This window comes from Equus caballus, chromosome 11 (assembly GCF_041296265.1).
Source record: "Equus caballus isolate H_3958 breed thoroughbred chromosome 11, TB-T2T, whole genome shotgun sequence".
Taxonomy (NCBI): domain Eukaryota; kingdom Metazoa; phylum Chordata; class Mammalia; order Perissodactyla; family Equidae; genus Equus; species Equus caballus.
The window spans coordinates 31,417,364-31,441,082 of record NC_091694.1 but is presented as its reverse complement, the minus strand read 5'-3'; the positions used below and the strand labels follow the sequence as shown (position 1 = coordinate 31,441,082).

General features: G+C 51.3%; 1 protein-coding gene across 1 annotated transcript; it reads left to right on the top strand.

Annotated features, from left to right (window-relative positions):
- The first annotated feature begins 2,165 nt into the window (after positions 1 to 2,165).
- Positions 2,166 to 22,879, top strand: LOC100147035 (E3 ubiquitin/ISG15 ligase TRIM25). The gene is made up of 9 exons (XM_014736970.3): positions 2,166 to 3,270; positions 7,193 to 7,288; positions 10,072 to 10,305; positions 12,329 to 12,500; positions 14,093 to 14,158; positions 16,563 to 16,589; positions 16,928 to 16,996; positions 17,076 to 17,174; positions 18,137 to 22,879. Exons 1-9 carry the CDS (start codon positions 2,650 to 2,652, stop codon positions 18,664 to 18,666), a joined length of 1,914 nt encoding a protein of 637 aa, XP_014592456.2. The 5' UTR covers positions 2,166 to 2,649; the 3' UTR covers positions 18,667 to 22,879.
- Positions 22,880 to 23,719: the final 840 nt, after the last annotated feature.

The following is a 23,719-nucleotide window of genomic DNA, read 5'->3' as shown; positions in this document are numbered from 1 at the left end:
TCAGATCGCCACTGCTTGCCCTCACTCCATCGGAGGATGCTTCAAACCCCATGTCTAGAAATTTTCTCAACTGGATGCTCTCCAAACTCAGAAACTGAATTTAATATTTAACTGGCTCCTAGGAGTCTCTGTCCAGGGAATTTCTCAGTCTTTGGCTGTTACTATCCGTACAGTCATCATATTACCCTCTCTAGGGCACTGTATACTCCCAAGGGTTTTAAATGCCTGTTGGCAGCCACTCACATACCAAATGACATCCATTAGGATCGGACAACTGAATGAAATCAACAATAACCATAAATTATGAAGATACTGACTACTTGCCCCGCCCCCCGACCCCCCTCCCCACCCCAGCTTGATGTCTCACTAATGGAACAGCAAGCGTATGATCCTTTGGCATATGTCAACTGAGAATAAGTCTATAATAGCAGTCATACTCTCAGCCTACTCTCAGTCTCTACTCTCAGTCTTAAAGTTTCCCTGAACAGACAAAATGAGGTTAGCCATTGTTTTAGCTTAATTACCAATTACTGTGAAGACACTGCATTGTGACTATACAAGCTGCTTTGTAACACTATACCCGTAGGCATCATGCCATGTTTTGGTTTGAGTGCTGCCGGTTTGCAAACTGTCTTTTTGGGGTGCGCACAATAAATTTTTACTAATTACTACTTCAGCGATTCCTTGGTTTTATTTTGGCGATTTTTGAACCTTTGACCCTATCTATAACAGCCATACTTGAGATTCAAAGACACAAATAAGATGAAAGTAAAAGGATGGAAAAAGACATACCATGCAAACAGTAACTGATAACAAGAGAGACCAAATTGGGGAAAAGAACGAGTCTCCATAAATTTCAAGAGATTGACATAATACCAAGTGCATGCTTTATCCACAATGGAGTGAGTGTAGCATGACAGGTCTTAGTAAATATCTACTGCATGGAATTTGAAAACATAGTCTGTCCCTCCTAGTCATCCTCACTGTCTAACCAGCGCTTCTAAACTTCTCCGCCTGGAGAGGGACTTCGACAAACGTTCCGGCGCGCATCACCAGGCCACCTCACCCACAAAAGCTAGCTCACAGGGGACTTCATGGTCTTATTTCCTGGAAACTGCTCCATCCCTCCCCTTGGGAAGCAGCACTTTCTAGCAGGAAATGCTTGGCTTCTGGAAACAGATAGTTTAGATGCCAGTATTCATAGTCTTTGGCAAGTTATTTAGTTTCTCTAAGCCTCAGTTTCCTCATCTGTAACACGAGATAATGACACCCACCTCAAAGGGACTTAAAGGAGATACTGTGCCTAAATCCTAATTTCCTACTCTCCCCACCCCCACTCTCCTGTCTTCCTCCTCCCCATGCAAACACTACCACCACAATATGAGAGAACAGATGGGGTAAAGGGTCCTGGAGGAACAGAGGTAGGACAGCCAGGAGTTAGCATGCTGAGTAAAGCCATCCTGAGCTGGAATCCGGTCCTACTTTGTCTAAAATATGTGACACCCCGCCCCCCCCCCCCCCCGTAAAATGGATGTAATGACTTCTGTATTGTAGTGCTTATAGAGATTCTGAGAGAGAATATGTGTGACTTGTCTAGCACACAGTAGGTGCCCCATAAGTGGTAGCTGTTACCTTTAGTGGTAGTCTAAGACATTTTTTCTCATTTTTTGCTGCCCACCCTGTCCCCACTGCCAACTCCAGCTAACTCCTCCCAAAACACTGTCTTTTTCTTTGTCCCCCATCCCCTCTCTTGAACACTTCTCACCTCCTGTACACCCACTTTTCCTGCATCCAGGCCAGAGGGGGAAAACACAGCCTGAAAAATGAAAGAAAAAAATCTAAACATACAATTTTCAGAAAAATCTGTAATGCCAACATTATTTTTTCAGTGCATGTGTGTATAAATGCAAGTGTGTATGCTGAGAGAAAACCTTTGTTAAACCGGAATGTCTCCAAACCGCAGCGAAGTAGAAATGGAGAAAAAAAGCCTGTTATATGGGGGTATGGAAAGAAATCACCAAGTTTAGGGATAAGTATGTGATTATGGACTCCCGTCTATAGAGATCAGGGATCATATGCCAATACGCCAGAGCCCAGGACCAGGAAACAGGAAGGAAGGATTTAAAAAATAAGAGAAAGTTCGTCGTTTAACTGTTGCTCCGGTTATTTGATAAGGCGGGTCCTGATATGACAGCCTGGCCCGCGGGGGCGGTGGGACGTCTCCGGTCTGGCTGAGTTCTCCGAAGGAAGGGACTTGCTGCAGGCGACTTAGTGAGGAAGCCGGGCTGGATCCTGCCTCTGACCCCGGGGATCCAGGGTTCTCCACCCGACGCGTCAGTTTCCTCATCCGCAGAGACACCCTAGGAAGCCTCCTGGGGGTCGGAGGATCATCTGAAACCGTGCTCAGCGCCCCGTTAGTTCGACTCGGACCGCAGAACCTTGGCTCCCCGGGTACCCTGACAGGCCCGCCCCACCCCCTCGCCCATCCTTCCCCCGCCCCGGCCCGCCCCTTGCCCTCACGTGACTTCCTGAAAAGCCGTGGGGATCTGCCCTTCTCAAGCTCGGTTTCGTTTCCTGGCGACCCGGGTAGACAGTGCAGCAGTCGCGGCCGTGGTTCCAGCGCGTCCCCTCGTTCGCCCCAGGAGAACCATGACGGAGCTGTTTACCCTGGCCGAGGAGCTGTCGTGCTCCATCTGCCTGGAGCCCTTCAAGGAGCCGGTCACCACCCCGTGCGGCCACAACTTCTGCGGGGCGTGCCTGGACGAGACATGGGCCTCCCTGGGTGCGCCGTACCGGTGCCCGCAGTGCCGCGCCGTCTACCAGGCACGGCCGCAGCTGCGCAAGAACACGGTGCTGTGCGCGGTGGTGGAGCAGTTCCTGCAGGTCGAGCTGGCTCGGGAGGCGCTCCCCGATGGCTGTACGCCGCCCGCCAGCGCCGCCGCCCCCGCCGAGACCCCCGCCAAGCCCCCCGCCCCGGCTGCCGAGGTGGCCTGCGACCACTGCCTGAAGGAGGCCGCCGTCAAGACGTGCCTCGTGTGCATGGCCTCCTTCTGCCAGGAGCACCTGCAGCCGCACCTCGACAGCCCAGCCTTCCGGGACCACCCGCTGCAGCCGCCCATCGGAGACCTGATACGCCGCAAGTGCCCCCAGCACAACCGGCTGCGGGACTTCTTCTGCCCAGAGCACGGCGAGTGCATCTGCCACATCTGCCTGGTGGAGCACAAGAGCTGCTCGCCTGCGCCCCTGAGCCAGGCCAGCGCCGACCTGGAGGTAGGGGTGGTGGGTGAGGGCGCAGAGGGGCAGCCTGGGCCTGCTGGGCCTGCTGGGTTGTGCCACTCTGGCATGCCGGCATACCCTGGATCGCCTGGGTTCCTCGCTGGGCCAGGAACGTCCCCGATGTCACAGTAGAAAGGGGCTGGGAGAACATACAGCACTGCTCTCTGCCGCGTGGCCCATCCCCACCCTCTACTCCCCATTTTGCGCAGGGGACCAGCAAAGACACAGATGATGCTTGCCTTAAGCCTGGTACTTGTCTGATGGTGGTTGGTAGAGGGTTTTGAACGTCGACTATGAGCCCTGGAGGTTCATGCCTCTGTTCCCTCATTAAAACCTGGCAGCACATGAGGTGGGTATAATTAGTTCCATTTAGCAGTTGAAGAAATGGAGGTCCAGAGCTAAGCCAGTAAGAGGCCATGTGGGCACTGGGACCCCAGCTGGTTCCACTCCAGTTTGCGTTTCTCCCCATGGACCAGCCTGCTGTCCGAGTGTGCAGAGTCCAGAGCATGGGACATTCCTGGAGGTTTGAGGTCACGTGAGCAAAAGCCTGTGGTCAGCTGGAAGGTTGCAGTGACCAGAGAGGATGGTGAGGAGAGGGAGGGTCGGCAGAGTCCCCAGAATCCCTGGATGTGACCCCAGGTGGAGACGAACTCTTGCACCATAGAGGCCTCCTTCCTGGCAGTGCGACTTGAGCCCAGGATGTGGCCCCTGGGTCCGAGTGGTCATCAGCCAAGCAGGGAGGTTGGACCAGCAGGATTGCTAAGGGGCCTTCCGGGTCTGTGATGATCGGAGTGGTTTGGGGGATCGGAATTTCCCTGTGGGCCCAAGGCAGAGGCTGGAAAGGTGTAATCAGACTGCGTTTGCTCTGTCAGTCTAGGCTCCTAAGCGTGGCCTGATTTCCTTTCGTTCTTGCAGCAATGTCAGGGAGAACAAGGGCTGTCCTTGTGTTGTCAAAGGAAATGTTGGGCCTGCAGGAGGTTTGCAGTGGCGCCAGGACGAGGATGCAGGCCCTGCTCCCGTCTGGCCATAGCCCTTCCCCAGCCTGGTCTGAGCTGGGTTCCTCTGGACTTGTTCCCCGAGTCTCAGGAGCCAGACCTCCAGGTATGGCCTGAAAGGTCACCTCTGAGACACAACAGAGTTGACATCAGGTGCAGCCACCTGGGTCTCCCCCGTCACCGGGCAGAACTTGCCTGGCCTTTGGAGCCAGGAGCCCCGCTCTGCCTCACATCAGCCTGTGGTTTAGGGCAAGTGATGGCAGTTCTCTGAGCCTTGGCTTCCTCATCTGTGAAATGAGGTTAATGACGTGCCCTGCCCTCCTCCAAGGTGGTTGGGAGCCTCTGGAGGGATGAGCTGTGTGGTGAGTGTTCCGTGTCAGGCCCAGTGTGAGGCAGCGTGGCTGGTCGACCCGGGCTCCGAGCAGAGCTGGATGTTGAGGCCTGGGTTTGAATTCTGGCTCTGCTTCCTAGCTGGGACATCCTGAAAGCGGGTGACAGTAGTCCCTATCTCAGAAGGTATGGGCAGGATTAGATGAGGCATCTATAGACAGCGTAGGCAGCAAACACTCCATAAGAACCGCCACCGTCATTTCTGCTACTCAGGCCCAGGGGAGAGGACAGCTTTCTGGGCGGAGTAGGTCAGGCTGCCCAGGTCTTCTTTGCCTCAGCCCCTGAGGACCAGGGCAGCCTAGCTTCCGCCGAAAGGCCCTTCTAGGAGTTCTTATCCATGGAGACAGAAGGCAAGTGTGGGCAGGAGGGCCCTTCTCGGCCTGGCCCGGAGCCTCCACTCTTTTTCAGCCTCCAGGGCCGGGAGCCTGCAGTCGGTGCCCAGTTTATTTGTGTGCCCTATACACTTGGCTTTTTAATCCTCGTCTTCCCCTGCCATCTCCCCCCATTGTCCTGCCCGAGTCCTTTAACTGGTCTCCTTTGCCAACCCTGCTGCTGCTCACTGCTGGTGGCAGAGCCAGGTCCAGCTGTGCAGAGCCCTGGCCGGGGGCAGCCAGCATGTCTCGGCCCCTGGTGCGGGGTGGACTCAGGACTCTTGTGCCTCCCACGTGGAGGACCCAAGTCCCCAGTCCATGAAGGATCCTCAGACTTTAAAAAGTTCTCTACCGTTGATTGAGAGATTGTCATGTCTGTCGAAGTCCTGAAGTCCTCGGGCCACTTTCCTTTTGTCTGGAGCTCTGAGGGCCCCTCCCTACCATAAGGGGACTGTCCTGTGCATTTGATTCGTGGTGGGTAAAATCTTTTGAAACTAGGGTTCAGGGGGGCATTGCTAACAGTGACTCTTGGAGGTGCAACAGTTCTCAGCCCCCGGGTGTTCTGGAGTCTCTTCCAGCTCTGAGACCTTCGAGGCTGGATCTGCATGGGCCTAGCCTTCCGCCTTTGACCCACAGTTTATTTTGGCTACTATTAAGCGGCTGGGTCAAGGGCATTGTCACAGAGGTCAAATCTGAAACATACTCTGTGACTTGGGCCTTTGGGGTGTGGTTAGTGTGTCCTTAGTTTCTGTTTCCCGCCCTACATGTGACTGTCACTGAGTTGTTCAAACCCAGAGTCAAGGTCAGGTTCAGCCCTGAATGCTCGAGTGGAGTGGGAGAGGCAGGAAAGTGGAGGGGAGGGCCACAGTATGTTGAGTCAGCTAGTTAGGGGAAGTACAAGTTTTTTTTCTAGAAATTTCCAGCATTCTCAGTTGGGACCTGTGTCTGTAATTGTAAGGCCAGGCTCTGGTAACACGAGTTAATAGTGATGTGACCCCGGGCAAGCCACCGAATTGCTCTGTACCTCAGTGTCCTCATCTGTAAGGGTGGGGGCCTCCTGCCTCCTGTGTTGTCCTCAGCCTTAAATAAGTTAATCCATGGAAAGCGTTAGAGTGATGGCTATAGTAAGTCCATGATAAACACTGGCTCTATTCTTATGGTGCTGGTGATTTTCCTTCCCTTTTCTAAGTGCCAGTATTCCATGAGCGGGGGGTAGGACACTCAGCTGTTGATTATGAAAATGTATAGGAATTCTGTGAGGCCTCGGATGATATCCTCTTCCTTCCTGCATCATTTACCCTTGTTTCTGGAGGCGACTAGGGGCCTAGAGCTTCTGAATCACTTTGATTCAGTTTCAGGGATTGAGCTGACTGGGGGCTGTTCTACCGCTGGCTCTTCCTTGTCCGAGGGTGCAGCTCATGGAGGTACCCACCTGTGGGGCTTACCGAGTGAGCCATGGACTCTGATTTTTTTCCCTCCGCTTCCTGGCTTCTGGAATCGGCAGATGGCCCTGGGAGAGCATCCCAGATGCTCGGCTTATCTCCCTGGGTTGGCTTCTCCCGGATCTTGGCTCTCATCTTCCCTGCTTCGTTTGCACTCCATTATATCTTAGCAGATGTCCCCTCCAGTATTTTGTTTGCTTTCTGGTTGTTTGCAGTGGGGGAGTTGGTTGGAATGACCTCATCTGTCATTACTGAAGCAGCTGTCCCAGCCTGTTCTGTCTCTGTGTGAGCTTGGCCACTTTGCTGTCCTCCTTTCCTCAGTTTCATCATCTGTAAAATGGGTCCTAGTGAAGAAGCTCATATTAGCAGCGAGCATTCAGTTTGTCCTTACCAAGATCCGGGCACTGGGCCGAGGACTTGCATTTTCAGTTCATCCTCCTGCTAGGCCTATGAGGTGTTTCTTGGCCAAAGGAACTGAGCTAAGAGATAGCTGCACAGCGAAAAATCAGAACTGGAACTCTGGTCTGTCCTGCTCCAAATCCTGTGACTTCTTTCCTGTCCCCCTGACAGGATGGAAGGAGGCAGTCAATACGAGAACACTTTCAAAAGCTCCAGGCAGGCGGTGGAAACACCTGTGGGATAGATTCAGGGGACGGTCCCTGGTGTTGGGTGGGGACTGGGCGAGGTGCTGTCTCATCCTAATTTGTTTGCTCCACAGAACAAGCTGAAGCATAAGTTGACTGTCATGTACGGTCAGATCAATGGTGCATCGAGAGCGCTGGAGGATGTGAGAGCCAGGCAGCAGGATGTGCGGGTGAGTGACAGGGCTCTACCGGCAGCCCGGCCTTGGAGGCCTCCAGGCAGGACAGTCTCAGCTTTGACCTCCACAAGGCTGTGTCAGGTCCGCTTGCAAGTGTCAGAATGAAACGTCAACCTTGCGAAACGTACAAAAAACTGTGTGCACAGGAGAGAGCCTTCACAGACCCAAACTGAAAACTGCAAGCAGGCCCAACTTTTAGGGGCGGGGGGGGGTCATTAAAAATTACAGTTAAAGTTAAAAAGTAGTAATATAAAAAGTGGTTAGGTTTAAGTGGGAGGAAAACGGGAAGCAGAAGTGTATGCTCACTAGAGTGCCTCTATTTCTAAAAAGGAAGTGTATTAGTTTTCTAGGGCTATCGTGACAATTCACCACAAAGTCGGTTTACAACAACAGAAATGTGTTCGCTCACCGTTCTGGAGGCCACCAGTCCAAAACCAGAGCGTTGAGGGGGCCATGCTCTCCCCGAAAGTTCTAGGGAAGAATCCTTGCTTGCCTCTTGCAGCTGGCAGTCCTTGGCTTGTGGCTGCATCACTCCGGTCTCTGCCGCCATCTTCACACGGCCTCCTCCTCCCTGTGTCGTCTCCCTTCTCTCTCTAAGAAGGACACTTGTCATTGGATTTAGGGTACCCAGGATGATCTCATCTCAAGGTTCCTGCCTTAGTTACATCTGTGAGGACTTTTGCTAGGTAAGGTCACATTCACAGGTTCTGGAATGTGGACTTATCCTTTTGGGCCACCATTCAATCCATTACAGGAAGTACAGGAAAAACGACTGGAAGCAAGTATAGTAAAAGGCTAGTAGTGCAAGTGTTGGAGAGGCAGGATTAGGCTGTTTTTTTCCCTCTAGTTTCACAGTTTTTAGAAGATTACGTTGCTTTTTTACGGAAAGAGGATTTGTGTTTTCATATTGTGTCCTGGAGCTGCAGTGTCCAGCTTTATGTGGCAGCCGTGGCCTCATTAGGTGAGATCTGGGTGAGGATGCCAGCTCTGTCACAACCTAGTCTGTAACACTTTGATCTGGTGCCGGGTATCTGAACCTTAGTTTTTCTTTTTGCACAACGGAATCACAACTACTTTCTGAAGGTGCCCTAGAGGCTAAATGAAAGGATGCAAATGAAAGTCCCTGTATGGTTGGGGGCAGCTAACAAAGATACCCCCGAAGGTCAGAGGCTAAAAGAAGATAGAAGTTTATTTTGCTCACTGTGACAGCTCAAGGCCAGACATGAGCACCCCGGACTGGTGGGCCGGCTCTGCTCCCCGTGATCATTCAGGGATTCAGGGTCTTTCCTTTGTATTGCCCCACTACTCCATAGAGGGTTTGCCTCATCTCTCTGGTTGAAGCTGGGTCACCATGACATCTTTGTTCCAGCCTGTGAGAAGGGGGACAGGGAAGAAGTGTGTTGCACATATCGCTTCTGCTCCCACTGCACTGGGGACAGCGTGCCACATGACCAAGCCTAGCTGCAGAGGATGCTGGGCAATGTAGTCTGTGGCTGGGCAGCCACCTGCCCGTCTAAACTCCAGGGGTGGTCTGTCACTGAAAGGAAGAAGAGGAGAACACTCAGGGACATTGGCTGTCCCACTGGACGTGGCAGAGCAAAAGTTGGGTAAAGAAATAATTGAACGCCATTCTCCTGCATACGGCCCCTCTCCTGTGTGTTTCTCTCTGTTGTATTTGGTTTTGAGCTATTGAGGTTACCCAACCTGTAAAGGGAGACTAACTCCTGGAGCAGTGCCGTCCAATAGCAAGATCATGTGAGACTCATGTGTAGCTCTAAGCACATTTGGTTCACACGTGTAATTAATTCTAATAATACATTTTAACTCAGTGTATCCAAAATGCTACCATTTCAACATATGACCAATAAAGGGGCACTAATGAGATATTTTATGTTCCTTTTTTTGTACTAAGTCTTTGAAAGCCAATGTGTATTTCACACTTAGAGCACTTCTTACTTTGGACTAGCCATATTTCAGGTACTTTGTTGCCACATGTAGCAGGTGGCTGTGGTATTGGACAGTACGGTTTTAGAGGATGATATTCTCTAGAAATTTTCTAGAACAGCTTTATACTCTTTCTTTAAAAAAAATTACCAATTTACTGCTTCCCAGCTTAAGAAACCAAATATCACCAAGGCAGTTAAAGCCCCCACTTTGCTTCTCCTTTTATATCCCCCTTCCTCTCTTCCAGAAGGGACCACTATCCTGAATTCATTTGTTTATTCCCATGTGTTTCTTTATCCTTTTATTCTGTATGTATGCATTCCTTTAGTAATGCATTCATTTAGTAATAAATACTGCTCTTCTGTTTCTTTCTAATCTTTATAAATAGAGCATGACACTGTGCGTCTTCTACAAGTCATTTTTCCCTCATGGAAATTTATCCCAGTTCATTAATTTTCATTTCTCTTTAATATCCCATCCCGTGGGTAACTTTCAGCCTATGTATCCAGGCTCCTGTTGGTAGACAGTCCAGTTGTTTTCAGAGTTTTGCCAATTCACACGATGCTGCCATGAGCATTCTTTTGTGTGTCTCTGGTGCAGGTGTCTGAGAATTTTTCTAGAATATATTCCTAGCTCTAGCTGTTGGGTCATAGGTACTGAGCACTCTCACATTCACCAGATATTGCCAAATTGCTCCCCAAAGTGGTTGTGCCCATTTGCACTCCCATGAAGTCCAGGAAAGAGCTCATGCTGCTCCACATCTTGCCACCGTGGTCCTGCAGGCTTCGCTTCCTCCCAGTCTGATGGATGCCCTCTTGTTTTGGCCCTTTTAGGAGGCTACACAGAGGAGGATGGAGCAGCTTAGCCAAGAATACATGGAAATGAAAGCTCTGATTGATGCCTCGGAGGCTAATTCGACACGAAAGATAAAGGAAGAGGAGAAGAGGGTCAGCAGCAAGTTTGACCACATCTACCAGGTCCTCCTCAAGAAGAAGAGTGAGATCCAGAATCTGAAGGAGGAGACTGAACTTGCCCTGAATAAGGGGGACGAGTTTGAGTTTCTGGAGGTGGGTCTTGATGAGGGCGTTGTTGAATGCTCTTTCTGCCTGGCATTCTGATGTTGACTATAGGTGCAGTGGGGCTCTCCAGGAGTTGGGGCTGTAAGAGATCGTTGTAAGCATCCCTGAGACACACACTGTATTAGTTTTCTCTGCTGCTTGACAGCTTACCACAAACGTAGTGGCTTAGAAGAACATCCACTTATGATCCCATATTTTCTGTGGCTCATGAGTCTTGTCGTCTTAGGGTCTCACAAGGCTGCAATCTGCGTGTCGGCTGGGCTAGTGGGCTACGTTCCTTTTGGAACTGAGGGATGTCTTCCGAGCTCACATGATGTTGATAGAATTCAGTTCCTTGTGGTTGCAGGACTGAGGTCCCAGTGTTTTGCTGGCTGTTAGCTGGGGTCCACTCTCAGTTCCTGGGGGCTGCCACACTTCCTTGTCATGTGTCCCTCTCTCAACTTGGCAGCTTACTACTTCAAAGCCAGTGGAGAGTTTCTACCTCCAGGAAGGTCCAGACTCTCCTTTAAGGGGTTCTCCCTGACTAAGTCAGGCCCACTGGGATAATCACCTTTCTGGTTAACTCAAAACCGCCAGGTTCAGGATCTTAATTACATCTGCAGCATTCCTTCAATTTTGCCACATAAGCTAACCTAATCTAAGGAGTGAATCCTATCCTATTCATGGTCCTGCCCATCCCCAAGGGGAGAGGATTATGTAGGCAGTGTACCCAGGCAGGGGGGCACCGTGGGAATATTGGGAGCCGTCTTAGAATGTTGCCTACTACGTATGCCTCCACCCACTTCTACCCATCGTCCTCCGCAAGGCCCCCTGAAGTGTCTTTCTAGAGCACAGACCCCCTGCCCTTTGTGGCTTCATGTTCCTTAAGGTGGCTCACAAGGTCCTTGGTGACCAGGCCTTGCCTTTGCCAGCAGCCTCATCTCTTGCCACCCAGCCCCCGCCCGTGCTGTAATCACAGGCACTCACCATTCCTCAGACTCAACAGGCATTGCATGGGAATGCCACGGCCGACCTTCACTGCCTAGGGAATCCTGTCCTTTTTCTGGGGCAACTCCAGTTTCCCTGTCTTCCTTGGGTCCCATTGTTCTGCCATTACTGTGGTCCAGAGCATGTTACACTACAGCCTCTGCTATAGCACTAGACAACATCTCATCTTGCTTGATTTCTCATCCTTTCGGGCAGGGCCCATCCCTTCTTACCGCCCTTCTTCCTGCTGGCATGTCCAGCGTGAAGCAGAGTGCCTGGCATGCAGTGGGTGTTCCAGTGAGCCCATCAATTGGGTGACATGCTGTGACACCTCCAAGGTCCATAATCCTTGTTCACATCATGGGGAAGGTATAGGAGTGAGAAGGGAGCCTTCTCTTCTCCCTGCTCAGACTTCTATCCATGACTGGGCTGGGTGGCAATCAGTTTCCTCTAACGTGCTCATTCCTGTTTGTGCAGTGGCTGCACCAAGCTCTCTGAGAAGGATTCAGGCCCATGTGTGGGCCTCTTGATACTGTCTGACCTGATGTTGTCTCAAGGTTGGGGCTTTTAGTCAGACCATCCCTCTCTGTCAGATGTGCCCCAGCCGCATCCCTTGAGGCATCCTTGAACACTCAGAACATGTGTTCAGAGCTGGTCCTCGAGGGATGGAGACGGTCCTGCGTCCCCCAGACTTTTTCAGCCACAGCTGGAGGAGAGGAAAGAGCATTATCTATGGGGGTCGGGGCGACTTGTGTCCCAACTTTGTCTGTGACACTAACTGGTAGCGTTCCTGGCAGGACACTTGTCATTTCTTGACTTCAGTTTCCCCGTCTGTCTGGTGAGTGACTTCCAGGGCCCTTCCCGCTCCAGATCACTGTGTCTGAAAGTGGCACTTTAACCCCGGGACCTCTGGTCTGTAATTTGAGAAGGCTGATTGGACTTAGCGCCCTTGGGCACAGGGAAGCTCCTCCCGCAGTTCATGAGACCTGAGCCCTGGCCCTGGCTTCACCAGAGTTCCCTGCCCTAACTCCCTGGATTGTTCCAGAAAGCGGCAAAACTGCAAGGAGTCTCAACGAAGCCAGTCTACGTCCCCAAGGTGGAGCTGAATCAGGAGCTGATCAAGGGCGTCTGCCAGGGCACCTTAGACCTCAAAAACGAGCTGAAGCGGTATATCCAACAGTCCCAGGACAAGAAGCCCCATGAGCCCCCTGTCTCAGGTAACCACTGGGCCCCCTGAGATGGGATGAGTCCCTTGGGGGCTCTGGGCTAGGGGGAGGGTCATGATCTGGAGCAGTGGGGCTTGAGTTCAAGGGTCCTGGGTCATCTGCCCTTCCTCTGGGGGGACGTGGGGAGTCTCTGCTTCATCCTGAGATTGTCGCGGTCCTTCCTAAATCATTTCTGGGGGCTGGATCTTATGCTGGGCCTTTCTGGATGGGCTTGTTTAGCTGTGATCTTGCGGCCGACTCAGATGGGTCTTGAATGGAAGCTGGGTTGTCGGGGTATTTGGTGGGGGAGTGGCTAGTTTTGGCATCAGAGAAACCTAGAACTTCTCCTTCCATCTGTTTTCCTTCCCCTCCTATCCAATCCATCCCCCGATTTTGCTTCTTAAATATCTGCTGACCAGGTCCCTGGTCCCATATCAGCCAGCACCGGCCTGCTCTCCGTTGCCATCACCTGTGGCAGCTTCCTAAATAGTCCCTCTGCATCCACTGCTGCAGCCCTAGAGAGCTTTTCAGGATACAAATCTGACCTCCTGGGACCTTGTCGCCCTCACCCCTTTCAGGGAATTTCCACTGCTCTTAGATTACAGACCAGACTCTCGACCTTGACCTACAAGTCCCTGCCTCAGGCCCTGTCTGTCTCTCCAGCCCTGAAGTGCCACCTCCTGCCATGCGTCTCTCTGCATTCAGTTCCTCAGACATGCTAATCTTTCTGCCATAGGGCCTTTGTATGTGCCCTTCGTGCTGTCTGGAAAGCTCATACACCACCGTCTTCACAAGTTAACTCCTCTCATCCTTTGAAGATCTGTTAAAACATTACATTTCTCAGCCAACCTCCCCTGTCACCCTTCTCGTTCCCCTGACTAGGTCCCAGGATCTTCATCACCCCTTGGGCCCCTTTGTAAATCTGTCATTTTACTCTTCCTTGCCGATCCTGTCTGTCTCCCCATCGAATTGTGATCTTTGTTGGGCAGGCGCTGGAGCAGTTTCCCATTGAACACTCTCTCCACGGTGCCTAGCACCGAGCCTGGCTCATAGCGAACCTTTGCTGTGGAGTCCAGGGGGTGCGCTTGAGTTTCAGCTCGGCAAGCCGAGTGTCCTTGCCAAAGGGCTTCTGAAACAGGTGTGCGTGGCTCTGCTGTGGAGTGTGAAGCTGTTGGTAGATTAGCCACACATACTTGTTTTCCTGTTGCACCAGCGATCCCTAGTCAGGGGGCAGGGGGACAGAGAAAACCAGAGGGAAGGGAACTAGCACTACACGCCAGGCGTCTGATCCCAGCTCCCTTGAGCGAGGGGAATCATCCCCACCATATGCTGGAAGAAACGGAAGCACAGCGAGCGTTCAGAGCTCCTGGAGCTGGGTGCTGGTGGAGACTCAGCCCTGGCTACGTTTTAAGCCAGAGAGGAGAGGGACCATCCCAAGCTGGTCCTTCTCTTTTCCTGTTTCTAGTTCTTGTAAATGAGTGGATGGGGAAGGTCAGTGGAAATGACTGTCTTTGCCAATCCTCTACCTGCCCGCCTGTGGCAAAGCTGGCTCTGACGGTTGCTTTGAAGGAACTGAATAACCTGACCCCATCTTTTTTGCACAGGGGACCCTGGAGAGCATGGTGGAGTGTTCCCATCCAAAACCTCACGCCCTGTGAAGAAGGTCCCAAGTAAGTAACACCACCGCTGTCCCTGTCGCAACAGCATGGCTGTGAGTGGCTGGTCCTCTGGCTGACACAGGCGTCGCATACCTCCAGAGGGGCACACCCATCCCAAGTCACCTTAGGTGCCCAGGTGCTTCTGGAGAGAAGTGTGGCTACAAGACCCCCTTGAGGACAAGTTGAAGGGGCTGTTGCAGGAGCTCCCCTGGGGCCCTGACGGGTCCGGCCCATCAGCATTAGATATGCGGGCTGTCTGGAGCAGCAGGATCATCCAAGCTGGCTGTCTTGAGAAATACTTAGGACACCCAAGTTCTAGCCCTGGGCAGAGCCTCCTGGAGGAGACGGATGGTGGTCCCGGAGCAGCGGAGGCTACACCGAGCTGGCAGCTCAGAGCTGCCCCGTCTTCAGCTGTAATGTGCTCTTGTTGTTAAGTGCTCCCCGACCTGCTTTTCACTATTGCCCTCTTGTCGCCTTACTCCCTGAGCCACGTTAGACTCTTTTTTTCTGATTGCCCCTGCCCATGAAATTTTAATGCCACACTTATGTGTATATCTGTTTGTGTACTGTGCTTTTATACATAAAAAGAGTAAGACTTCCCCCTCTCCCCCCGAGAATCAATTCTTGTCCCCTGAGGGGCTGTGTCACCTTGTTGAGAAGGCACCTGGTCCTCAGTTTCCTCATCTGTCAAATTTGGACATTAACGGTATCAACTGTGCGGGATGATTGTGAGTGACATTTACAACGGACACTGATTGTGACAGCTCTTTAAAGACCCTAACTGTGCCCCGGAACTCTTGGCTGTTGCTGCTTCCCTGAAAAGTCCGTGTGCACCGAAGAGTGATGCCCACAGCGCTGGGTGTTGGGGGGTGAGAGAACTCTGGGCTTGTTTGTGTGGTCGGTTGTGTCTGTGTTTGGGTTGTCTTTGGCAGACAGGTGTGTGGAGTCCATCCCTGGAGCAGAGTCAAGGGCTGGGATGCAGATGGAGAGGGAGCCCGTAGCTGAGCTGGAAAATGTAGAAAGACACTTTGTAGGAAGAGGGAAGCGGAAGAGTAGGTGAAAAACACTGTAGGCCTGTGTCCTTTTCAAGCCACACGCCCCTGAGAGCTCCCTTGCTCCCGCGCCAGACCACAGGCTCCAGCCTTAGCCCGCGGGAGCTGTGGATGCTGCCACCAGGCGGAGATGGGGAAATAGGCAAGGAGGGGTGGACTAGTCACAGTGTAGATGAGACTTCTAAGGCTTGTGATGATCGGGGAGGGGGCCCTGTGCCCTAGGCCGGCCTTGCAGCCTGGAGGCCCTCCAAGATGCTGGTCCAATGAGGGTGGGCAGGAGAGGAGTGGAGGGTGAGGAAATGAGGGAAAAGTGAGGACAAATGGGCCAGGTGGGGTGAGGGAGGGTCTGTTGGGGACAGGAGGAGAGAGTGGGCTAGTCTGTAATGTAAAGTCTCCTGCAGGCGGGCAGGGGTAAGATCCCAAACCCCCTCTTGATGCCAGTGGCGGGGAAGGTGGCCGAGTGAACCCAAAATGTAGCCCACTTCAACTCGAGTCTGCATCGGAGTCACCTGGGGAGCTCGTAACACAGATTGCTGGGCCCGCCCCAAATGTTCACATTCAGCTGGTGTGGGGTGGGGCCTGAGAATTTGCATTTCCCACGGGTTCCCAGGTGATGGAGATGCTGCTGGTTTGGGGACCACACTTTGAGAACCACTGTTTTAGCTAAACTCAGTTCCCATCCCTGCACACTCTAGAGAGTTTGTAAAGACCATTGTGATACGTGGCCAGCATGTTTTTTTGCTGACTCTCCGTTTGTCTTTTTTACGTCTTTTCTTTTGTGGAGGTATGATTCACTCACAGTAAAATGCACAGATCTTAAATGTACAGTTAGAGAAACTTTGACAAATGCAGACGTGTGTGTTACCATTACTTCCGAAAATTTCTTCATGCTCCTTATTAGTCAGTCTCTTCCGCCACAACCACTGATGTGTTTCCTTTGTTTTTTGATTGGCCCTGACTTCACACCTGTTGCCAATCTTCCTCTTGTTTTTTTTTTTGTTTTCCCCTCCCCAAAGCCCCAGGACATAGTTGTGTATCCTAGTTGTAGGTCATTTGAATTCTTCTATGTGGGACACCACAGCATGGATTGATGAGTGGTGCATAGGTCTGCGGCCAGGATCTGAACCTTGGGCCACGAGAGCAGAGCACGCAAACTTAACCACTCTGCCACGGGGCCAGCCCTGATGTGGGTTTTTGTTACCGTAGATTCATTTGCTTGTTGGCCCCTAATATTTTTCAAGTTAAAACATCCTACCTTTATTTTTAGGGGTAGAATTCATGCAAATGATTGTTATTACGGTGTTTTGAAAGTTTCCTTGCGTTGTGCTTTAAAATATCTTAATTCTGAAAATTTTCTTTTTCAGAAGACGACAAGAAAACCAAGAAACCTGGTAAGTTGCACGTTTCTGCATCTGTTGTTTCTTGAGACTGCCTGAGCACAGAACTCAGAGCCAGCAGGGACAGCTGACCTGTCTTGTCAAGGGTCTGTGACGGGGCCTGCGTTCTATGAGTGTGTTCTGGAAGAGCGGACAGGCCTGAGGTTGGAGGAGAGGACAAGTATGAGGCAATCAGATGACTGTGGCCCTGTCTGGATGCACATGTGTTGTCCCAGTTGTCTGAGTGTGTTTTGTGGAAGTGGTTCTTGAAAATCAGCTTGGAAGGGAGCAGAGGCCATCAGGTCCATTCTGTGTCACGTCCCCAATTCATGTTTCTCCTTTTTCATTTCCAGCCCCACCCAGCAAAATTTCCTTTGGAGCCCCGGAACAGACAATGGAGTCAAAACAATCTGGTCCAGAGGGTGAGTTATTGTGAGCAAGGGGAAGTAGGGTGTCCACTCTGTGTTTGTTCTGGAAACCACTCTGTGTTTTCTCACTCAGCTGGAGCCAAAACCACCACCCCACAGGCGAACTCGGTGTCTCTCAAGGCCAAGGTGCTGGAGGCCTTTCTAGCCAAGTCCAGATCTGAGCTCCTGGAGTGTGAGTACTTCGGCTCTGGCGAGCGGTCCTGCTGGCTCTCAGTCTCTCCTGCGTGGCTCTGCCCAGCTCCTCGCTCTTGCCTCTGTCCAGCGTGGTCAGCCTCTCCCTTGTCAGCTGCTCGCCTGTCCTCTGCTATGTTGCACCCTTGCTTTCTCCCTTCTGTCAGCACCTGCCTTCCTTCACCTCCCGTCGTAGGCAGCCTAGATTCCATAATCAGTTCTTTAAATCCTCGTCTGGCTGTCCATTCTGGCTCAACCCCAGCTCTGCTTGAACCCAGTTCATCCTTTTCTCTGGATGAACTGGAGCCAGCGGCTGTGCCCCGGATATCACTGGGCATCCCACTGCTGGTCCTCCTGCTCTGGTTTTCCTGTCGACCCCCCTGCCATTCGAAAACCTTCCCTCTTGCTGAAACCTCAGCCCTCTTCCGGTGCTCCCCAGCATCCTCTGCTTCACAGAGAAGAGAAACGCTCTGGGAGGGGACTCCCTCATCCTCTTAGTTATTGTCATCTCACTTGATTCTATACCCTCTTCCTCCTGCCCTCGCTGTCCTGTCTCCCAAGGTCAGTACCTTGGCCAGGAGTCTGGCTCTCATTCTTCCTGCTGTCTCTGGAATTTTACACTCTCAGTTAGGCCTCAGTTATGGATGTATGGATAGATGGGTTGATGTATGGGTGGATACATGGATGGATGCATGGATGGATGGATAGATGGATGGATAGATGTGTGGATAGATGGATGGACAGATGGATGCGTGCATGGATGAATACATGGGTGAATAGATAGATGGATGGATAGATGGGTGAATAGATAAATAGATGGATGGATGGATGGATGGATGGATGCATATGTGGATGGATGGATGGATAAAAGAAATGAGTATATACTACCAGTTGGGGAAAGTTTTAAAAGTGAGAGTACTTTGAGCACCTAGTAATTGATTCCTTGGGGTAATGCTTTCTTAGATGCTGTTAGAGTCATCCTGGACTACAACACCGCCCACAGCAAGGTGGCTCTGTCAGAGAACTACACCGTAGCTTCTGTGGCTGACGTACCCCAGAGCTACCGGCCCCATCCTCAGAGGTTCATGTACTGCTCTCAGGTGCTGGGCTTGCACTGCTACAAGAAAGGGATCCACTACTGGGAGGTTGAGCTGCAGAAGAACAACTTCTGTGGGGTGGGCATCTGCTATGGCAGCATGCAACGGCAGGGCCCTGAGAGCCGGCTCGGCCGCAACAGCTCCTCCTGGTGCGTGGAGTGGTTCAACACCAAGATCTCTGCCTGGCACAACAATGTGGAGAAAACCCTCCCCCCCACCAAGGCCACGCGGGTTGGTGTGCTTCTCAACTGTGACCACGGCTTTGTCATTTTCTTTGCTGTCACTGACAAGGTCCACCTGATGTATAAGTATAAGGTGGACTTTACCGAAGCTCTGTACCCAGCTTTTTGGGTGTTCTCTGCAGGTGCCACGCTGTCCGTCTGCTCCTCCAAGTAGGCGGGCCATGGACAATGTCTCTGGCTGACTACCAGTGGAGTGCCCAAGGCTCTAGTGAAAATGCTGCAGGTGGAGCTCTCTCAGAGGACTTCCCTGAGAGTCCCTAAGTTGAAAGGATGGGAGGGGAGTGGGTGGCAGGTGGGAGGGTGGGGAGATGGGATAGAGGAGGGATTTGGCCAAGGCAAGGGGTGGGGTGGCAGTGATTGTGTTGTGGGTGAGGAAGCATTTCTACCTCCCGGCGCCCATCAGGGCAGGGGGACCTCCTCCCTCTTGTTTTGGTAGCTCTCCAGGCTGCTGGGCAGCTGGATGGGGCTTTTGGGGACAAGTCCTTACTGCCCCTTTCCTCCTGGAGAAATCTGTAGCCACTGCAGGATCTTCTTGCGTCCCTTGGTGTATGTCCGGTGGCTCTCCGGAGTGGCCTTCAGATTTTCGTGTTTTGATTACTCTCTATAGGGCTATTGAACTCTATAGATTTTTTAAAATTCCACAGTCATGGGATTTCAATGTTAGTCAGCCCCCACTACCCACGTGTCGGGCGTAGGGTGAGCGCTCAGACTCCTGGTTATTTTCGGTGCTTGAGGGAAACCACCACAGGAGACCCCCTCCCAGACCAGACTCTCCCCCAGAAGCGTGTCCTCCTCCACTGGAAGGCAGGCCTGCTTCCCTGGTCTCCTGCACCCCTCTTCACCCCAGTCGATGGTTTTGAAAGGTTTAGTCGAACAGGAACCTTTTCAGCCTAAGGCTTCAAAGCATGATCTGAATCAGCCAGTGCTGAATTTGCGATTCGAGGTCAAGGTGACCCAGGTCCCGTGTGGACGGAAACCCTTCCCACTCCCCAGTGTCGTGAAAGGCATATCCGTAGCCATCCTCTGGCTGCAGCTCTGGAGCCTGGCGGGAGGCCTCTTCCCATAGCCTAGGCTTTGGGGCAAGGAAGTCCTCAGGGCAAGAGGGACGCTGACTTAGTTTGATGGAATTGTGGTGATTTTGCTCTTATTAGAGTGTCTTGCTTTCTTAATGATAACCGTCCTTGGTGACAGCCCCTCCTCCCCAGGATTGTGAGATGCTGGACTGGCTGGTTAGATACCACTGTGGCCAACACAGTGGAGTGACAGCTAAGCCCAACATCAGAACCCTGTTATCATGCAGAAAGTCCGTGTATACCTGCCTTAGGGACAATCCTAGGTCACCTGCTGGGATGACAACCTATGACCAAAAGGGCCTTCTAGCAGATCTCATGGGAAATAGCAACATTCCTGTTCATCCTTGGCCACGCACTGCAGACCCAGCACTGGCCCTTGCATGGGTCCGTCACCGGCTCTAGCCGCTTCTGCTCTCTTCCTTGTCTGAGGCAGTTCCAGATGGGGGATTGACCAGGCTAGGGCTCAGGAAGACTTTAAAGACCAGGGAGGGAACAAGCCACAGGGCTCAAGCACAAGGGGCTATTTTTCCTGCAGTGTTTCTGTGCAGTGAGAATAACCCCAGTCCACTAATGGCAGGAGTGAATGGACCGCTGGAATTTCCCAAGCTCCTCATATCCTGATATTGTCAGCATGTAAGTGGTAGAAAGTCCAAAGTGGTAGAAATTTTACCTCTTGTGGTGAAATGAGTCCAGCTCTGGGCTTTCCAAGAGGAGAGCTCAGGTCAGGCTCCTTGTGATATGCAAAGGAGGTCATCACTGGGGAAGGAAGGTGGACCCCAGACCTTCTCACATGGACTTTCGAGAACGTAACACATCTCTGGCCTTGTGCTGGAATTCCAGGGCACGCCAGTCAGTCCAGGAGCTCTTGGCCTTCCTGGCAGATGTGTTGATATGTGTCTTCTCCCAAGGACTTCCACTTCCTTGGGAGAGAGATCATCTCTGTAGGGAAGACATCCCTGCAAGAGCCGAAATGTGGTTCTTTAAAGTTTTCTTCCTTTGTTACTGGGAAGAGAATTTCTTTGGGGATTTTCTCTGCTTTTGGAGATGATGAAAAGCAACTTCATTGATCTTCTGAAAGAAAAAGCTGTCTGAAGGCACTTTATACTTGGGAAACAGCCGGGCTTAGAGGAGGAGAGTGCCAATGACTTATCCTCGGGTCGTGCCGCGGCTCTCTTCTGCACAAGTAGGGGCCACAGAGAGGCCTCTTGCCTGGTGAACACACAGCTCAGGATGGGGAAGACTCCTCCTTCTGTTTATGAGAGGCAGGTAGGTGATCCAAGCCGAGCTCTGTGACGGGCGCTTTGGAGATGTCAATCTAGGAGCGCACCTTGCGTCTCCAGCCTTACATTCCCTGGCCTTGCAGGGCTGCTGAGTCCTAGAGTGGCAGGAGCCTTTGTATCCCTCTGATTTCTCATTTTGCAGAATATGTCAGATGGGGAGGTATTGGATGACTCTGCTCACTGCTCTCCCCATCCCATCGTGGAGGAGATGCCTCCTGGAGTGTGTGAGGGATCAACCCTGAACCCTGGGGGTGTGTTAGAAATTCCCAGAAACAGAAACATAAAAATACTCTCCAGGTATTAGGGACTATCCTAGTCACTCTGACGTGATAAACCCAAGGTCAGGGTCAAGTTTTTGTGTTATTTAAGACTTCTTGGTTGGGTCCCCTGTTTTAATTACTCTGAAATGGATCTGTAATCTGTAACTAATACTGACATGGTATCTCTTACCTATTCAGCACCACCCCCCCCCCCCCCATTGATTTGAATTAGTTAGGAGTATTTGAGCTGTTATTCCTTCCGCTTATTTTGTTAGATTTGGTTCTTTAGGAGATAATCAGGGCTGTGGACACGAACCTTTGGAATCCCATGAGAAATACCAGGGCGAGGCTGATGACATGCCTTAGAAGCCTTGAATGTAATCAAGTGGCGCTTGGTGTTCTCTCTGGCATCGCAGTGCGTGTAGAAAATGGTACTGATCTGTATGCTGGAGTCAGCCAGTGAGGTGCCCACCGTGGGAGGCTGCTGGCCAGGGCCTCTGGAAGCTCACCCCCAGGGAGTTGAGATTTCAGCGTGCCTATAGCCCATGTGAAGACTGCCGTGGGTGCAGCACCCCCTTGGGAAGCTTTTGATAAAGAATTCTCAGAATGATAGGATGTCCTTCTGGGCTTTGCTTCAGGATAATCTGAGGATGAGCGGTATGGAGAAGGGCAGGCGATATGCGTGAAAGGGTAAGCCACATGCAGATAATCAGCGAGACACTGATGGGAATGTGCGGGTTCATTATATTATTCTTCCTACTGCTGATTATACTTGAGCGTTTCTATAATAAAGATTTTTAAAAATGAAACAAAAAACCCGCCAAGGCCAGCAATGGGCCCTGTCCAGTGGATTTTATTGCTGTTGAATAGGGGTAGGAGTTACAGGAGGTGTGGACTTGAGGTTGTTGTAGAATAAAGAACTCGACCAGCCTTTGTGCTGGGTCCTGGTGGGGAGATGCTAAATTCTTGGAATTTCCCAAGTAATAGGGGTGTCTGTTATTCATGAGCCCCTGGATCACACTTGAGTTTAGGCCAAGAGGTGAGATGACTCAGGATTGGGGCTGGTCACAGAAAGACCAGCCACGAAATTGGAGGGTTGGGACTCTGAGCCAGCCTGACCACCAGGAAGGAGAGAGGGACTAGAAATTGAATCGAATCCTGTGGCCAGAGAGTCAGTCAGTTATGCCTAAGTAACCGAAACCCCGACTAAAATCTCTGGACCCTGAGGCTCCACTGAACACACTGAGGAGCCAGGAAGGTGATGCACCCTGGTTCCGCAGGGAGAGAGTGTGGAAGCTCTGCATTTCACTCCCTCCTAGACCTCACTCTATGTCTGTCCGTTTGGCTGGTCTGATTTGTATCCTTTATAATAAAACTGTAATCATAAATATAGTGCTTTTCTGAGCTCTGTGATTCTAGTGAATTACTGAACCTGAGGAGGGTCATGTGCTATAGATTGAATGTCTGTGTTGCTTCAAAATTCAAATGTTGAAACCTAACCCTGAATGTGAGGGTGTTCAAGGTGATCAGGGAGGTGATAAAGTCCTACAGTTGGAGCCTCGTGAATGAGATTAGTGCTCTTTTGAAAGAGACACCACAGAGCTCCCTCACCCTTTCTGCCGTGTGAGGACAGAGCAAGAAGTCAACTGCCTATGAACCAGGAAGCAGGTCCTCACCAGATACCGAATCTGCCAACACCTGGATCTTGGACTTCCAGCTTCCAGAACTGTGAGAAATAAATGTTTGTTGCCTAAGCCACCCAGTTTATGGCATTTTTGTTATAGCAGCCCAAACAGACTAAGACATCATGGGAACCTTCAGGGTTTGTAGCCAGTTGGTCAGAAGTGTGGGTAACCTGGGGACCCCTGAAGTGTGGCTGGTGTCTTGAGTGAGTGCAGTCTTGTTGGGACTGTGACCCTTTAGCCTGTGGAGCCTAATGCTAACTCCAGGTGGTTAGCAGCAAAATTGCATTGCAGTACGCCAGTTAGTCTTAGAATAGAGGTGGTGGAACGTGCAAACTTCGGATGAGCCCTTCTTGATCAACCTGTCAGAATAAAACACACTGTTCTTAAAAGGAACTCCCAAGTTTCTTCTCTCTGGTGTCAAATCCCCAGGGTTTAAAATTCTGGGTTTTGTTCTCTCTCATCCCTACCCCTTCTTGTGATTTCTTCTTCCTTACTTTCACTGTACCCAGAAAAATACTCAGTATGTCAGTTACAGACTTGTCCTCCCATTCATTCAGAGATGCCACTTAAGCTGTCTCTTCTGTTTCAATAAAAAGTTCAAGATGGTAACTTGCAAGTCCTCAGTAAAGCACAGCAAGGCTGTGAGTGCTTGTGTGTGTGTGTGGCGGGGGTGGGGGGGGGTGGGGGGTGGGGCTAATTTTAAAGTCACTTGTGCTCTTCTGGAGTGATCCATTCGTAATATTGGATTCTCTCATGGGTCTTACATCTCTCATCTTGCCTGTTCCCAGGTGGTCTTGAAATGCCTTTGCATCTTAAATAATAGATGGATCCCCAGCCTTTATTTACCTTGGTGTCATAGCTTGCCTTCATTTTACTGTGGAACAGTCTTAATATGGAAACTATGAGAAG

What these genes read in the sequence shown, in the direction of transcription:
- LOC100147035 (XM_014736970.3), top strand. Translation starts at nt 2,650, where the DNA reads ATGACGGAGCTGTTTACCCTGGCCGAGGAGCTGTCGTGCTCCATCTGC. An exon ending in AGGCCAGCGCCGACCTGGAG is followed by an intron (nt 3,271 to 7,192) that starts GTAGGGGTGGTG and finishes TTTGCTCCACAG; the next exon opens with AACAAGCTGAAGCATAAGTT. An exon ending in CAGATCTGAGCTCCTGGAGT is followed by an intron (nt 17,175 to 18,136) that starts GTGAGTACTTCG and finishes ATGCTTTCTTAG; the next exon opens with ATGCTGTTAGAGTCATCCTG.